The 18,104-nt window shown below is 36.5% G+C and overlaps 1 protein-coding gene across 1 annotated transcript in view; it reads right to left on the bottom strand.

Annotated features, from left to right (window-relative positions):
• Positions 1 to 221: 221 nt before the first annotated feature.
• The window catches only part of SLC16A10 (solute carrier family 16 member 10), a 77,584-nt gene continuing 59,701 nt past the window's right edge, over positions 222 to 18,104 (bottom strand). Inside the window, exons 4-6 of the mRNA XM_076333429.1 lie at positions 9,792 to 9,935; positions 6,941 to 7,169; positions 222 to 5,714 (exon numbers count right to left, since the gene is read on the bottom strand). Of these exons, the coding sequence (XP_076189544.1) occupies positions 5,479 to 5,714; positions 6,941 to 7,169; positions 9,792 to 9,935 (609 nt within the window). The 3' untranslated portion in view covers positions 222 to 5,478. The remainder of the gene's footprint in view (positions 5,715 to 6,940; positions 7,170 to 9,791; positions 9,936 to 18,104) is intronic.

The raw sequence follows: 18,104 nt of genomic DNA, 5'->3' as shown, positions 1-18,104 counted from the left end.
ATCAGAGTGAAATGGGTTGCACCATATATTAGTTTAGGAGCAAAGGTAACGGGGACATTCCAGTCAGAACACAGTGGTAATAAAAGCTGTAAAGGCTTTTGTATAAAAGTCTGCACATGAGATTCAATAATTATCAGAATATAACACAGAATTACTCTTATAAAAATGACAAGTTTTACAGGAGAACAAGACTAAAAATGATGCATGCAGTAACAAATGGGCACTTAAGAACTACCATCTTTATTCTGAATGATTTGAGACTGATCACAGTTACTTTAGCACCATGAAAGACATTAGACATTAATTTCTTACCCTTCTAACAAAGCAGAACTTTAAAGAATGGAGTTAAGGCTAGCAAAACATATATCCTTTAATATCAAAAACAACATACAAAATGATGTCTATAAAGATACTTAAGCATGTCAGTGTTATCAATATTAGCACACATTTTAGTATAAAAATCACTCTAATCTTAGCATACACAGTTCTGAAACGTTAGAAAGGTTGACACATATATATATATATATATATATAAAAAAAAGACTAAAAGGCATACTGAAAATATGCCAAAGTTTACATGACTAGAAACTCACTGGCTGTCTGGAACTGTAATGGTGCTGTGCTTGTCAACAGTGAAACACACAAATGAAAATAATTACTTCTTCCTCAGCTGCCTCCCACATTCCAGTGCTACAGCTCCCATAGTTAAGCACTGAATGTTTGTGTATGCCCTGGTCAAAATACATTGTATTTATATATGCGTACACACACAGACTTTTAATATCAGAGGGTCAGTTCCAACGAAAGAGGTAAGATGCCTAAAAGTCAGCTCCCATAACACTTCCAGCTCCCCGGAGGGGAATCGGGCCCCAAACAAGGCAGCACCTCTGCTCCCTGCTCAGAGAGGATGGCCGAGCCCCTCCGCCATTGCCGCCCTTCAGCAAGCGGCGAAGCAGGGAGCTGCCCCGTGCCAGCACAGTGAGAACGCGGCTGCTTAAGCTAACCCGTAAGGATGATCCTAAGAATAGTAGCATTGATTCCCATCCTTAGATACTTCCTTTGGGGCTGCAAGGAAGCATCTCCTGTCCCTTTGGCACATACTATCTGATGCAAAAAAATGAGCAGGGCATTTTTGCTTTAAAATGGTAGTGTCCATTTTTTACATCTAAGCGTGTGATCAAAGCATTCATCTAGTATGTGTGAGAACTGCCTTCAGCACTCACATCTCCCACTTCACAAAAACTTGCCTAGTCTATCGGGCTATGGCTATTCAAAGGTTTAACGCAGGGAGGAAGTTTGAGAAAGGGAGGCTGAACAGTACTGTCCACGTGCAGGGAGGAAGCTGGAGAAAGGAAGGCTATCCATATCCAGTGCGGTGTGCGTCAGCTTTGACAATCCAGTGTCTCCAAAGGGAAGGGGGGTAACGTACGTGCCCAGGCAGAAAGAGAGAAAAATGTCAGCTGTCTACCTCACCTGATACTGAATATACCCTGAAGGATGGCCACAGAATGCCTATGTCACCTTTGACTCAAGTAAGCAGTTTAGGAACGTCCATAAGCAGTCGCTGAAAGTAAACTTACAAAAGAATTTTAAGTGTTAATGCTGAACAGAAAGATCTGGATGAAAGAAATTCTAACTAAGAGTATGTTAATTTGAAATCTTGGTTTGAGACTTGTACAGGTCCTTCAACATGTAGCCAGAAAAAATCCAACAATACTTTTTTATTAATTATACATTGTATATCATTATGTAGCTTAGATGTGAACAAGAACCTGAAGGGTTTTCATTATTTCAGACTCTTTGCTGAACAGATATATGAAGATTTACAAGGATCTCATACCTACTGAAAAGACATGTCAGCCATACCTAAAACCAACCCCTTGCTCAAAATTAGTCTTGGTTTCAAGATCTGGTGTATTAAATTAACAGCATCAAGTAGGACTGGAAATGTCACACTGCCGTTTTAAGTGAACCTCTTTCTACCCAATTTCTTCTGAAACTTACCCTGAGAACATTTAATGGAAAAAAGACGATAACGCTCTGTTTATAGGATGGGAGAGCAATGCCTATGAAAAGTACACTATGAACTGTTCTCAAGAGAGGGATACATCTGAATGATTTAAGGGTTTTCTTGGCCTAAGCAGTATTTTAATTTTAGAATCTACCCCCAACAAGGCTAAATCTGGCATGAATTAGGTCATCAAAATATGAGTTCAGCAAGTTTCCCACGAACAGGTTTTCACACCTAAAATTAAATTCTGTTACAAAAGTTTATTTATATTTACTCAGTCAAAATAAAATTGACTATTCCATGCTTTTCTCTCCTAGTTTTCAGAATAGCAACCATTTCTACATCATTCAATCATTTTTTCAGAAATGTACTAAATAGTTGCTATTTGTGTTGGGTTTTTTGTGTTTTGGTGTGGGTTGGTTTTTGTTTTGTTTCTTTAAAGGGACACAGCTAACCTCATTTTTAAAACCTCAGAGCATACAGAATCCAGTGTCTCTCTAAATAAGTTTCTCAATGGTTAGTTAGCCTCACCGCTAGCAATCTGAACTTCACTTTCACTTTAACTGCATCTTATCTAGCTTTAGGACACAATCTTCTTATGCTTATGTCCAATAAAGAGCATTTCTGTTGGACATTTCCCCATAGATACAAGCTAACAGTAAAGATGCTAACAGAATTCTTATGCATTAATTTACTTTTTTTTTTTACCTTTTCTGAAAAGACTTTTTTTTCTGAAGCCTTTCCAGTTTTAGCATTGTTGTAAAACAAGCACTGGCATCAGAAGTAGGTTCATTATTCCAACATCATCACACCAGCGTAGCTTCCTTACCCCTAACTCTGGGTCCCTCTTGTCTGAAATCCCATTCACTAGCTGTTTTTAATATAGTAACCACTCCTAAACAATTATTCACTCATTGTACCCTCTTCCTGGAGTCTGGTTTTTGGTTTTGGTGTTTTTTGGTTTTTTTGTTTTTTAAATGCTGTCCTTCATATTTGTGAGTATAATTTACATTTTTAGTTACTCAAATATGAGAGTTTGGATTTTTATGTACAGATACATTTTTAAAGGGTATGGCAATAATTAATCCATACTATTGTTATACTATTTCTGTATCATTTCTAAAACTTAACAACAATTATTTTATATTCTCTTCCAGATAATTCATATAGATACAGAGCAGCCAGTCAGGAAGATGCCACAATTACATCAAGACGTCTGGTCACAATGATTTCAAATTGCATCAGTGCTAAAAAGCAGCCTTGTTTTTGGTTAAAAACTCAAAGCTAAAACACATGAAATGTAAGACCTGTGATGAATAGTAATTTTTCATCACAAAGCAAGAGGAAACAAGAGGCTCTTACCACACTTACTCAACACCTTTTGCATTGCCCAAATAGAAGATAATACTGAGTAACATGTTCTACAGAAACACTCCAGACAAGAACAGCGTAGGCTGTTAATAGCATTTTTGTAATGAAGGCAGCATTTTGTAGTCATTTTAATTAACAATACTATGAATATTTTAATGAAATTTTTAGAAGTACTTATGAGTACTTGTGCAGAAGCACAAGTCCCAGTGAACCTAAAGGGACCTCTGTTTTACAGATTGGTTTGGGGTTTTTTTCCCCCACCTCGAAGTCCCTCCCATACATTGCTAACATTTTAAGATTCAATTCTTTTAAAGTTCACCCATGTAAAGCAGGGATTGAAATTCTGCAGTATAAAAAAAGGTATGAGCTTTGGTCTCCAATAATTAGGATGCTTTGCATGATTATATTTAAAGGACTTTTGTAAGTTGATAGATGTAAACATTCTATGCAATAGTATTGCTAATATAATGTTTTATATCACAATGTACACGGGCTTTCTGAGCAATTCACTAGAACTCTGGAGAAAAAAATGAAAATAGAAGAGACAATAAGGGTTATAATTTTAAAGCAGTATGCCTCCGTGGTTTATGTAAAGAACAGGTATTGTTACTAATTAAGAAAATGCACTTAAATGTGCATTTTGTCTTCAGATCACATTTAGTTTACTCTTTGCTATGACACTTCTAATCAAGAAAACAAAAGTTATTAGTATTGAATGGACCTGAAATAAAGAATGATTAAGTATTCCACTGCATTGCTCATCCATATCCACACATAAACAATGTACTTGGAAGCGTTTTATGATAAACTGGAAAGCAGTGTTTTCATCTCAAAGTATTATGCTTTCAAATATTTTTCAGAGAAAGAGGTTTTCAGAAATACCTGCTTGACAAACAGTGCATAATACCTAAGAATACATAAGTAATAGGGCCATATGTTTAGTATGTTAAGCAAGAAGTAGGACATGCAAAAACATTTCTTTATATTTGAATAAAATATGGAGCTATACCCTACACGCAATTGAACACAGCTATAAAGACCTATAATAAACCTGCATGTTCGCTTAGTGCAAAAATCTTGAATTGCTGAATGTCATTTTAACAGCTCATGTATATTTCCACGTTAAAAACAACTTATTATTGCACTTAGAATGTATCCTTTAAAGCTGTCTTGGTTTTAAGAATAAAAAAAACCAACCTAACAAGTACAACAGAATAATTTGAAATTTAGTCTAATTCACAATACTGCTCCAAAGTATTACTGTCAGTACAATTTCAAAACTATCAGCTATTCTGAGGTTTAGCTAAAAAAATATACACATATACATTAATAGTATTGCCTTCACCAAATTAAAAAAAATCAAAAAAAATTAAAAAAATTAAAAAGCAGCTTTACTTCTCTGAATGTGTTTGCACTCAGAGCTTAGTTTGCGCATAATCAAAACCTGTGCCCATCAAATTTCATCCTTAATGTTCTTTGTTTGGGCTACTGTGAAAAGGTGAATGCAAAAACAGGTGAGTGTTTAAGCAACCTGAGCAGGCTAGGGTATTTAGAGAAAGTAAAACAGATGTTTAATAATTTAGCTTTCTAATGCAAAATGGTTTCAGCAAGAGTTAAGGTAATCAAAAAGATGCATATTCATGTTCATGATACAGAATTATAAGAGACTAAAACAGCATGAGAAACTTCAAAAAACAAATCAGTCATAAGAGCTACTACATTTTCCAGTATGAACACCCATGGGTGTGCCTGCATTGGATGGACCATAAAAGTCTTTGAAGAATCCTGGGTCAGTGAACCAAAAACAGCTTTCACACTTCCAGGAATACGTTCTGATGCATTAGAAAAATATTCTCTTCACACACAGGATCACTATGCATGTACACACTAATGCTACAAAACTTCAAATACCTTGAAAATGTGGCTTGAAATCAAACTCAACTCAAAAAGTTCAATGGTATAAAAGATTCTTATAGCAGTTTTGCTATTTGAGCAATAGTTCAAAACTTCTTCAGTATCATGTAGTATCCTTCAGCCAAAGACTACCAGTCTAGCTTCAGTAGAAGAAGGTCAGGCTGGTACAGGAAGACAAAGCATCAAAAACCAGATTCCATTTCTTTGACTGGCTTTTCTGTAGTGTCCGACGCCATAGTGCTTTCGTTTTCCAGCATTTTCTCAGTAGTTTCTCCATCAATAGGTTTTGCTCTTTCTTTTAACTTCTGCCGTTCATGGACCCAGGGGATGAAACATAGTATAGCTCCGCCAATAAGGGGAGGGACTCCAGCCAGGTAGAATGCTACATCGTAGGTGCCGAGGTGATCACGCAGCCAACCTGGAAAGACAGAAAGTTACCGCTGATAAATAATGGGGCCTCGGGAATCTACAAAAAAACATGTCTTTTCTTGGGATTCAGAAACTTGAGAGCTGGCACAGATTATTATAACCACTAATCTGACTACCTGATGGCCAAATATATGCGTGTGTATATATATGGGCAGAAAGGTATTCCAGAGTTGATTTAAAGACTCCGAGTAACAAAGAACTCAGTATGTCACCACTCGACTGCTTAATTACCACCCATCATTAAAAACACATACCATATTTCCTATTTGAAAGTTGCTCATTTCAGCTTCTCCAGCACTTGAATCTTGCAATGACTTGGAGAAATTCTCCTTCTTTCGGTAACAGTTGCCTTTGATCAAGGTGCCTCTTAATCTTATTCTAGATATATTGCATATATTGCATTCCTGGTAGCCTCTTATTAAAAAAGTGTGTTTTCCAACAATTCACTCTAATGCTCTCTCAAAACTCCTCCCATTAATCAAATTCTATTTAAGTATTAATAGCTGTGATAGTGTACCCCGATCAGGAAGCGCCTAGTTTATGCTGTTCTAGCTTTAAAATTTTGTTCTTTATAATGCCGCGTAGTTCAGTTACATCTTACTAAGTATCTTTCAGTAGCACTCACAAGACCTCAGGGTAAATTATGATTGAAAGTCATCAGTGGTAAGGATTATAGCTCAAGCTATTTCCACCTCCCAAAGAACTTTCAGTTTTCATCTTCAAAACCTGTACTTCGTCAAACAGTCTCCCATCAAAGAATGAAAGAAGCCAGCGTTCCTCCTTATAGGAAGCAATTAAAGTGACTGGAGCTTTTATCCTCACAATTGTTTTTGCATGAGCAAATTTTGGAGTCCAACTAATTTTCAGATTCTAATTTGGAGTCCTTCTGTAACACAATCAACATATAGGCTGTCACCTCAACAGCATGGAAAACATCAAGTCATCAATCCAACTGGAAACCTATCTTTGAGGAATGTTTTACATCTTAATAAAACTTAATATACAACTTAATAAAAGAGACTGAAGCAAACTTTAAGGAGTACAGTAAATTAATAACCCATGCGCAGCAGTTAAATTAACCATATATTCTGAAGCACGTACCAAGAAAGCTTCCACTGTAAGTGCACTGCATATGATGTAGGAACGGAAAAAATGGCCAAAGAGTCATGCAACCATAGGAACATGTTTACAGCTACAGACCATATCTATACTTACCTGCAATGGGTGGACCAAATGTCATAGGTATTGACATGAATCCTAGTAGAAATCCTATGGCCTGGGAGACATCCTGAGCCCCAACAAGCTCAAAGGCAATAGGAGCCATAATGCAAATGAAGCACCCATCAAACAGGCCCATGAAGAGACAGACAGCAATGAGACCTCCGAAGACGTGGCAGAGTGGAATCATCATAGACATCAGGCCAATAAAGAAGAATGAGGCCACCTAAACATGACCAAGGAAAAAATATAAAAACATGTTGCATCAAATCAGCAAAGATAAAGGGAACAGATGAGCTTTCTTGCATTTGTAGTGAATTAAATTGTCTGCCTGTATTTACTTTAAAATAAATATAAGCAGTCTCCCTGGATTACCACCATCAGAAGTTACATACCAAGATAAAACAAACACATATAACTGTCATGACATGCAACCAAAGAAATTCCACTACCCATTTCACAAGTCTTCAAAATGCATTTGTAATCAACTGTCCTGCAGTGCTTACGTAAGGTCATTTCTCATGCACCAACATTTTTTTTTTAAAAGTTACTCTCTGCTCTTTTCACCAATGAAAGCCACAAAAATATCAGAAGTTTAATATAGCTAAAACACTACGAACTCCTCACTGTTGTAATTTAAGTAAAAATATCAGTATGAGTGATCACTTCAGGGTGCTTATATTCAACAGAGGTGGTATTTGAAAGTCTCATTTCAATTTTTCCACATAAAGGTATCTTGCTGTATTCCTGGAGCCATGCATACTTACAAAGATTTTATGTTATAATCTTAGATTATGATTATTATGTTTGTTGTAAATTAAAGGAATAGAACTGTCTTTCAGCAAAATGAAGCAGAATTGAAAAGAAAATAAAAAAGGGAAGAGTTTTGCTTGTGCATCAGCCATATGTCAGCATAGAAAACCAATGTCCCACCTAACTGCACAAACACGTTTTCCAAACAAGACATATGCATTGGTCACTTGTAGACCATTAAAGAAAAACAAGGTCACTTAAAAACTACTAGACATCACAATTTTTTTAACAGATAAGTGACACCAAATTAATTACTTCATTAGGAAAAGTCTTTAAGCAGACAGCTAGATAAAACTTAATTTTCAGGACAGCATAACAATTCTTTTAGGTAGTGTACTTTATTTCGCAACAGTTTTTCTTTAGTATGCTAAGTGTCTAAAGCATGGTATAGAAATATCATTTGAGATGAGTTTATATCTATGTAGTAATGTGGTTATCCATAGACAAACTTTAAGCAAGATACTGTTGACCAGATTCTTTGCATTATCATATTATGGTAAAAGCAGCACTAAAACCAGAATCACTAAACTTTGTATCCAGAAGAGACAAAATGCATCATTCTGTTACTAAAGATAGAATTTATAAAGGAAAATCCAGCAAAACAGGTCCATAAAAAAAGAATGCAGAAACAGAAAGATGAAGGTTGAACTTGCTGGGTAGAACTCCAAGTTGCTCAATTATGAGACAGTAAAGTTCTAAGAGGAAAGAGGTTTCGTTTGCATTAGTCAAAATTAATTCTTAAATAAATTTTTGCACGAGATGATAGTATGAACTGTTGGACAATCCAGAATAATATTTGAGGTGAATATTCACTTTCCCCTCACAAAAGCTGATTTGAAAAAAGCTTTGAAAAAGCTCCTCTGAAACAGGAGAGCTGAAAATGCTAGGGTACAGCTTAGCAAAAGCGAACATGTTTTTCCTGCTTAAAACTAGGTGAAACCAACAGTACTCAGAAGCATCCTAGTTCATGCCTTAAACAACAGTCCATGGTTTTCAGTTCTAGCTATTCAAGGAAAATAATAAAAAAGCCTGTAGTTTTACTGCAAGTTTGGTATTTGTGCTTTGTAAATCGTGTAACATCTCAATGCGGCCTTTTCACTTTTTATCTTAATACTGACATTTCCTGAAAGTGTAACAACAGGTATTAAATCCATGCAAATGAATGAGATACAGTCCCAGTCTCTATCATCGGGGAATCTAAATTTATGTAACTATGGCAACAAATACTCCATCTTCAGAAAGACGGTTCTTTCCTAAGAATGTTTTCAATAATGTAGTACAGATAATAGCCATTAGATGTCTCCCTTGTTATTCATTTTAAAACAACAAAACAAGAACATCCAGTCATTGATAACGTGCAAGTTATTAACTAAAGATTTTCCAAAAATCTACACTAACACTGCTGCTTTCTCAAAAAAATATCATTTATAAGTGTGGAGGGAAAAAAGCGTCTATCCTCCTTCATCCCCAAGCTTCAGCATTTCTGGAAGCTGTGACTTTCTGCAAGTAACGCCTTGCATTCAGCAAAATCTACTCAACTAAGCACCTCTTATATTCCCATGGCTTTTAGCAGTGTGCACTATGCACAGAACATACTTGACACCAAATTATCACCTATCAAAGATCAAGAAAAAGAGATCCAAAATCCTTACTAGAGGAACACAGGAAAAAAATCATCTTTCTGCAACCATTATGAAATCACAGGATAAAACAGGGAAAGCAGAATGTAGAGAATTCCCAAAGGTTTTCTCACTCATGTGCTAATGATTAGTAATTTCTTTCATTCCCAGCTGAAAACAGCCAGCAGGTAGTAGACATGTTTCCTTAGCATTAAAAAGAGGAAAAAGAAAGAGATATTTGTGAACTTTGCACCAAAGGCTCCTAATACCAAAAACCACATATTGAGTTTCGTAGAGTTTTGAAATTTCTCAAATTTGAATCTCCAATCAGTTGATTCTGCTTACTTAATAGTACCTGCAACCAAAGCCTTCAGAATATTGTTTGGATAATCCTTCAGAACGGTGTGAAGACTTACCTGTAAATAAACTTTTTTTGCACCAGGAATATAATCTGCAACTCTGCCAAAGATCAATCTGCCAACTCCTGAAGTAATGCCCAGACACAGCAGAAGCACTTCTTCTGGCACACTGTCACCAAATCTGTCTCTTACGTGCTTCATCTGTTTAAAAAGAGGGTTGAGAAAATAAACTGGCTTTAAAATTAAAAGGAAGATAAACCTTAGAAAACTTGAGTTAAATAGAAGTAATCTGTGAATCTCAGACTTAGAAATGATCAACTTATTCTAAAATCTGTAAAAGCAGAGTAGGTTTTGCACTGGCTTATCACTATTAAGTGCAATACAGTAAAAAACAATCTGAAACACGTTGTTGCTTTGTTCACTATTAAGGAACTTAATTCAAGAAAACAACAAGGCTGCGTCTAATACCAAGAAAATTGAAGAGAACCTAGAAGCGTTCTCCCCAACCACATTTAATTTACTAGTCCTAGATTTAACATAACACAGAATCCACAAGGGCTGTCTAGAACTGGTTGCTTCACCAGCCGGGGCATGCTCTCAGGTCTGAAGGTGCTGAATGATTAGTGAGTATTCACCGCAGTACTGCGCATTAAGACAGAGATGCACGCTACCAAACTTGTAACATAGCTCAGGGCAGGAGCAAGAAGCAGAGGGGTAGAGAGTTGGAGGCCAGACAGTGCAAGAAGGAGGGGGCCCCCCAGACTGCTGCATCCTGACATCCACAATCACCATGACGTCCAGGGGGGCAAGGAGGAAGAGGAGCAGGAACCACCTGTAGTGCCAAACACAACAGCAAGCACTTCCAGGAGAGGGTGCAGCTACAGCAGCAATGAATAGGGCAAACTGGAAGAATGATTTATCAGCTACTTCATCCTAAAGAACTAAAGCAACTGACAGTAGCAACTAAAGTCCTGACAGTAGACCATCAACTACAATGGGATGAACTACCAGTGTCAGTAATTCTAACCTTTCAAGTCATGTTAAAAAAAAAAAAAAAAAAACAACAAACAATCATAAGACTGGCTTGATGGATTGGATTTTTTTTAATATATATTCTATCTGGTTCCACAGTGGTTTTTGTTTGTGGGGGTTTTTTTTAAAATCAACCATGAAGACCAGAAATTACCCATAAAGATTTTTTGCACAATCACTTTTTGAAACACACTTGGCAATACCAAATAGGCCAAAGTGGGCACTAGAAGATGTAGAAATCATTTGCATAGTCCTGCAATCTCTGTGCTCATAACTGGTTCCAAACAAGAAACTGTAAAGACTCAGAGATGTGAAGAAGCAAACGGAAGAAACTGATTTTAAGGAAAGATGTAGTAAAAACATTTGAGAGACAAGGTGACCGCAGGCTGACAGACCTGGATAGCAAAAGCTGCACACCAATCTTTGTTATTAATTCTGATTATGTGATATCACTTCAGACTAGAGAACCCTTATTCTCCTATCTATAAAATAGAAAAGTTCAGTTTTAGTAAATACTTCTAGAGCAAAATAGTCAAAATTCTTTCCTGGCTGGAGTGTTAATACACAAGCAGAGCCTTTTTTTTCCAGCGTAAACAGGATTTTCTTAAGTATAAAATCAGTTGGGTTTTGTTTACATGTCACAAAGTCTATTAAATCTAATATTAATTTGTCCAATACAATTGATTTTGTCAGAAAGGAAATTAAAAAATAAGGGTTAGTGGTTTTGTTTTTAAAGAATAACTTCTAACTTCAGTTGAAGACAGATGCTTGCTCTTTCTATTTTTGAGGGGTTTTTTTTTCCTTCGCTTTTTAAGACACATTTGGGAACAGAATCTGATGAAATTTTTCTTCAGGAATGATATTTAAACGTAAAAAGATAAGTTATTCTATTTATTCCCTTTCTATCAAAGGTGAGAAGAGGAAAAGCTGACACTTTTCACACCCCTACCTTTATGTGCCTGTCAACACCTGCTGGCCCAGCCAGCAAGAGAAGCCAAGGTATTTTCTGCCATTCTTTTCACCTGTTCTGCTTCCATGTTTCTGCAGCCTCTAGCTTGTTTAATTAGCAGACCTGATTCATCCACTCCCCAGAGGCTTTTCAAGAGGTAAGATAAAGCTCTACAGCTAGATAACTATTAACCCTGCATCTGCAACTGAGTAACTGGATTTCTCAAAGCAGCACTCTCAAGGGTGAAATGCCGTCCTCTTAGATCAATGGGGGGAAATATTGGATTCAATCAACTCCTTAAGTAGGAAAATAACCACTACTCATCTCTTATCTTCAAATATCTAAATTAGTATTTTTTTTTTTTAGCTTTCACTCCTCTTAAGCACACCATAGCCTTAAAGAGAGCTTCCATCTAGATGTAAGGACAAATTTTTCCCCACAGGTGGGCAGTAGGCAGTGGCACAGGCTGCCCAGAGAGCTTGTTCAGTCTCCTTCCTTGGAGGTTTTCCAAACCGAAGTGCACAAAGCCCTGAGCAACCTGGTCTGATCTCAGAGCTGACCCTCTGATCCTTAGCAGCATATTCAATCTTCAGTGATACAGTCACTAAGTAAGCTGTAACTAACAGCAGTATTAACTGGATATCTGAAAATACAGCAATTCAGGATTAATTCAGTACTCTAAGTGCTAACTCATTATAGACTTAGAGACATTTCTTGTAACTATAGGTTAAATTTATTTATGATGAAGTAGCTTAAACGAAATTCAGATTTCCAACTGATAGAACTACTCAAAAATCCCATGATGGGCAACTACTTGTGAACCTTCTCTGGCAGCACCTCATGCATTAACGCTCTTGTCATTGCAGAACTATACAGGCTGTAATTATATGACTCTTTAGGCATTATCTACAGCAGTCAAATGGGGACTCAGCCACACAGACACATCGAAGGCCAAAGCACTTCCCTATGGGTTTTGCCTGTTGTCAGTAATGTAGCTAGCTCTTCACTCTCATTAGAGCTGTGTGCATGCTGAATTGCAGGTCTGATTTTTTCAAATGTACAAAAGGCCTGTAATTTTGCCTGAGCCAACCAGTAAAGATTTTCCAGACTGGCATGGCTTCTTTACTATTTTAGAATAAGTTATCTTTGTACAATGCAATTTTCCAAATCAAGACATAGACAGTGGACAACATAACTGAATGCATCCCTGACACCAGTATTTTACCTTATACCCTTGCTCTCTATTACAGGGTAATGCATACAAACACAGATCTTATTGTCCAAATTCTAAGTATTGTTAGGATGAGACTAGAAGAAAGATTAGCCACTTGGTAGTGGGTGGAATGCTTTACTGTCTTGGCTAACCTCCCTCCATCCAACCAAGACCCAGATTTTGCCAAGATCTTCCATTCAATGCACACACATTTCAGCTATATTCATGCACTGAATCAAAGATAGAGAAAGCAATCTGAGTATAGCTCCAGTTCCTTTTTCCAAACACAGAGAACCTGAATCTGAAAAGAAGCGGTAATGAACTAGTAAGAAATAATTCTCTGTCAACTGATTTCCTCCTGTGTATATTCCATTTTGGGAATTCCCAATCAAGTAAAGCTTTAGTAGGCTAAAAGCAATGCAATCTTTCTCACCGAAAGAGATGGCCAACAGCAATATATAACCTAGAAAAGTTTGAGCACATAAAACCCAGCATTTTCTTCAAGTCCTGATGCAAGTCCTGATGTCTGACACTATCCTTACACTGGTTCTGAATGAAAAAAAGGAAACATTTACAGAGTACTGCTGGTACCATTTGTAAATTGGAGATACTATTCCTAACTGCTCCAAGTTAACAGTTTTCTGGAAGAGCTGAGTGGGGTTCTTTTGGTTTTGATTTTTCTTTCCCAGAGAGGAAAAGAAAAAGGATAGCCTACACAAACTTACTTTTCATTCTTCATGCTTTCCAGAAATGCATGAGTTCTATAGAAATCCAGGCAAAACTGTGCTTCCTTGGAATGCAAAGTGGTGAGCCATGCCTGTAAGTAACAAAGATGAAGCTTTGCATGCAGTGTCAGGTGAGTCTAAAAACATAACCTTACAGGCAAAAGCTGTGATCAGAGACTGAATCAATCATAGGGTTCATGGTGTAGAATCTGCCCTGAGGTATAAGCACTTGTAATATCCAGAACTGCTTTAACAACATTATTTTTTCAGTACTAACTGGCCCTCTTAGCCATGCAACAATTTTAAATCCAGACACCCAAAATAATTCTAGACTTGTGTAATGTATGAGACTTAGCCATCAATCTAGGCATGGCAATACCTCCATAATCTATTGATTTGATGATTACTACCGTGGCCTTCAAAAACCCAATCAGTATTATTAGAAGACATGATGGCCTTTGTCATTCCATCACTCAGAAACTTTTTTTCCCTCCCAAGCTGTAAGTGCAAGAAAGGCAAAAGACAAAAATAAACTAAGTGCATGTCAAAGTAAGGCTGTTAGCAACTGACAGGACACAAATGGAGTGGGTATATGTAGAAAAATTATACTGATGCTCATCTTCAAGACTACAATTAGATCTTCAAAATTTAAGAAAACTAAGAGTTTAGGTTTATTTCAAAACACATCTGAGAAAAGAACAGCCTTGCTGACGTTGTACAGATCTTTCTGTACCATTAGTGCCATCACACAGCAGCCTTCCTTCAATGAAGGAGTCAGCCACATGCCTGAACAAGCTGACTCCTTCAAAGGCCTAGAGGAAAATATTGACATATCTTTATCAAGGCAACAGTTAAGAACTTTGCAGTGAACTGTCGTGGAAGATTGAAAGTTTCAGGATGCGCTGAAAGACAGAGCATAAAGTAACTCTGGACAAATCACTATTCTCTAACATAAGGACTCACCACAAAAATGGGGCGGGGGGGAATTCAGAGAAAGAAATTTGGTTGCCAGAGAACTGTATGATACTAGGCACATGGAAGATCATTTAATGCAAATACATTTCTGGTCCAGACTCCACCAAAGAAACTTTTACTGATGAGCCAAAAAAAATGGACCAGCAGCTCCTGACTCCTGAACATCTACTGAAACAATGTTTTTCATGTTAAGAGACATGAAATAGCATTACTAATACCTAATGCAGATCCATTTTTAAGGGAATGCCTATCCACCCTGAGACGGATACAGTAGCATTTTTTAGAAATTAAGTGTCTTCACATGACAAAAATATGCTTATATACATCTTCAAGATAACTCCTGTTTACATACTTGCCACAACAGTGATACTTCCTCTTTCTATCTCTGGTCAATTTAATCTACATAATGAACAAGGAGAGAATTAAAGAAACCAGGTGATTATTACATGGCAATTGGGAAGTTTTCTATTATTCCACTAAGTAAAGCAGATTAAACAGAATAATTAATACATCATGAAGATTCAGAACAAGTATAATCTGAATTTCTTAAGTAAAACGGAACATAACAGTTAACAAGTTAACTGTTAAGCCTATTTAAAATAAAAAAGGTTAAGAATTCAGATTAGATTAAGAAAAACTCAGGTTGACAATTGCATAGTTAAAATTGTTTTTTCCCCCCAAAATAGCTAGTCCTGAAGAAATTTGCCCTAAATAATAATAAAAAAAATCTGAGCTGTTAGTGTTATCTTTAAGAGCATGTGGAGGATGAGTCTGATCCCAGAGATCAAAATAGGCAACCGATAGCAGAAAACTTAAATTGGGGAAACCAAGACAATGGTTGTTAACCAATAAACAGCTTTTCTACTTAGAGTCACAAATGCTAATAATTTTTAAAGCAATTAAAACCAGTTCTCGGGTCTTGAGAGAATTAACACGAATTTGTAGGCCTGAAAGATATTCACAGAATAGCGCAAGAAAGCGTGCCGGGGACTGAGAAAAGCCCGAAGCATGGGGGACAACCCCTACACTGCAGCACAAGACAGTCCATGACTTCTGCTCTTTCCCTCTTCCACTCTTCCACTCCGCTTCACCTCAGGATATTTTTAGGTCCTATCCTCCACTAGTAGCTCCTGGAGGTGCCAACAGAGACTGGATCCCATTGGAGCCACAAGAGGCAGCATAAAGAAATGGACACAAGGATACTGGTGGATTGGTGTGGCTTGGGCAGCAGCAGCAAGACAGGTAAGGCACACACATCTGGGGAAGCTCAGTGACTGAGAACAAGGATGAGGAATAAAGCCAGGGATATGTAAGAACCAAAGTGTTACATACACATGAGAACCAGGAGTTAAATTGTCAAATAACTTACCCTTAAGTGTTTTTTTAAATTGATTCTCATTTGTGACTACAATCCACAACTTACAGTCTTAGTTCTAGCCATCCCTTGTGGCCCTAAAGCAGTGTTTCCTGGGCCTATCTCACTCTCAAAACTCAACTAGCCACCATGTCCAAAATTAGCTACTATCAGCAAGTCCTAGAGAGTTACAGGTCAATCACATTAACTTGAATTTCCAGAATAACAGAGAAAAGGAAACAAAACCAGAACTATTCATAAACATCTAAGAGGTAACTTCATAAGCTAAGGATCAACATACATTTGAGAGAAAACCAACCCTAATTTCTCTCTGTTACATGGTAGGTAGCAAACCTTGACAACAGAGGGAAGGTCAGATGTAACAAATCTTGACCTTGGCCAGCGTTTTGAAATTCTCTCAAACATAACAATTCTTATGAGCCAGTTTGGAATACATGACTTAAATAGAACAACTGTAAAGATGGATGTTCAAATGTTTGGAAAAGTTATTTTTAATTAGTGAGTCATTGCAAAATTGAATATGCCAAAGGCGGCTCCATAAAAACCTGCCCAAATCTACCGCTATTGAACATTTTCATTAATGATATGGACAGTGAAATAGAGAATATACTTATTAAATTTGCACATTACATCAAGTGATGAGTATTGGAGGCACTGTAAAGAAAAAGACTGGAATTCAAAATTATCTTGGCAACCTGGCATCTCAGTCAATAGTGCAAGATAAATATGACTAGTTTCCATAAAAACATTAAGAGGTAAGTAATAGTCAAAAAATACTACGAGGTAAAAATCAGATGCATGAATACAAGATGGAAGAATGATCGGGCAACAGCTCTTTAGAAAGGGAACTGAAGGTTTAGCAGATTAAACTTCAGCATGTTCCAATAATGTCGTCATATTGCAAAAGCAATAGAATCTATCAATTCATGACAACGTGACCGTCACATACTGCTCAGTACCAGTAAGGCCTCAGCTGAATTATGTCCTATTTTGGTCATTACTCATTATTAAAGACATGGACCATGTGTACAGAATCCAAAAGAAAGATCTGGCAATAAGCAGAAATTTGATAAGCATGACTCATGAAAAAAGATTTTAAAAAGAAATATTTAAAAAGGTCCTTTACCAAAGTAAGTCTGTACTCAAACAACTGGATAAATTGGATAAAGTACTAGGATACCTCCAGTCTTATTTTTTATGATTCATGAAGTGATTTAATGGATGTCTTAGTATAGTCACAAATACATACTTATTAAGCGTTATAACTTGAAAACTTTTTTTAGCTCTAGCTTGGTAAAACTCTGCTGCACATTTGATTAAAAGTAACCTTATGACTGAAGGAAGCAATTTCCTGACATCACCACAAGTTTTAGAAGCATAACATAAATAATTCTTTTCAAATCATTGTAGCATTTACTAATGTGATAAAGTGTTATCAGGTTATAACTTATGCTCAGTTTTAATTACATATTATATGATATACTATGATTAAGAAATTATGGAATATCAAAACAATGGATTAAGATACCCTGTACAAATACCCAAAGTAACAAGAAAAATACTTCACTAACCACTGATGACTAACATTGTATGCACTGGACTTGCTAAAAAAACCCCACTGCGGCTAATTGTTGTAAACACAATTTAAGATGGATTCTCACATCCAGTTTAGTCTTCCTCAACTTCAAAAAAGAAAAATACATCTATTGTACTATTCTGTACTATTGTACTATTCTGTCTAGTGATGATAATGCCTTGGCCTTGACTTTCAAACAAATAAGGTCAAACTTCATTAGCCTAGCTTAAAAATAATAACAGAATACTGAGAACAGGAATATAACAGCATGTGTTATTTGTCCAGAAATAAGCGCAAAGATATGCTAACAAAAGTGATTTTTTTTTTTTTTTTAAAACTAAGAACTGTTAGTAGTTATAGTTACTTCAGTTAAATACCTAATTTCCTTCCTTATTTTTGCCTAAATTCGACACTGCTGGAAATTTTACATAGATTTTATAGAAAGCATATCTAGCTTCTGACAATTCAGTTCAAAGCTGAAGGTAAGCTTACAGTTGACTATATGGGAGGACAAGTGGGACTAAC

The sequence above is a fragment of the Aptenodytes patagonicus genome, chromosome 3, assembly GCF_965638725.1.
Source record: "Aptenodytes patagonicus chromosome 3, bAptPat1.pri.cur, whole genome shotgun sequence".
NCBI lineage: Eukaryota > Metazoa > Chordata > Aves > Sphenisciformes > Spheniscidae > Aptenodytes > Aptenodytes patagonicus.
This window is presented reverse-complemented; position numbering and strand designations above follow the sequence as displayed.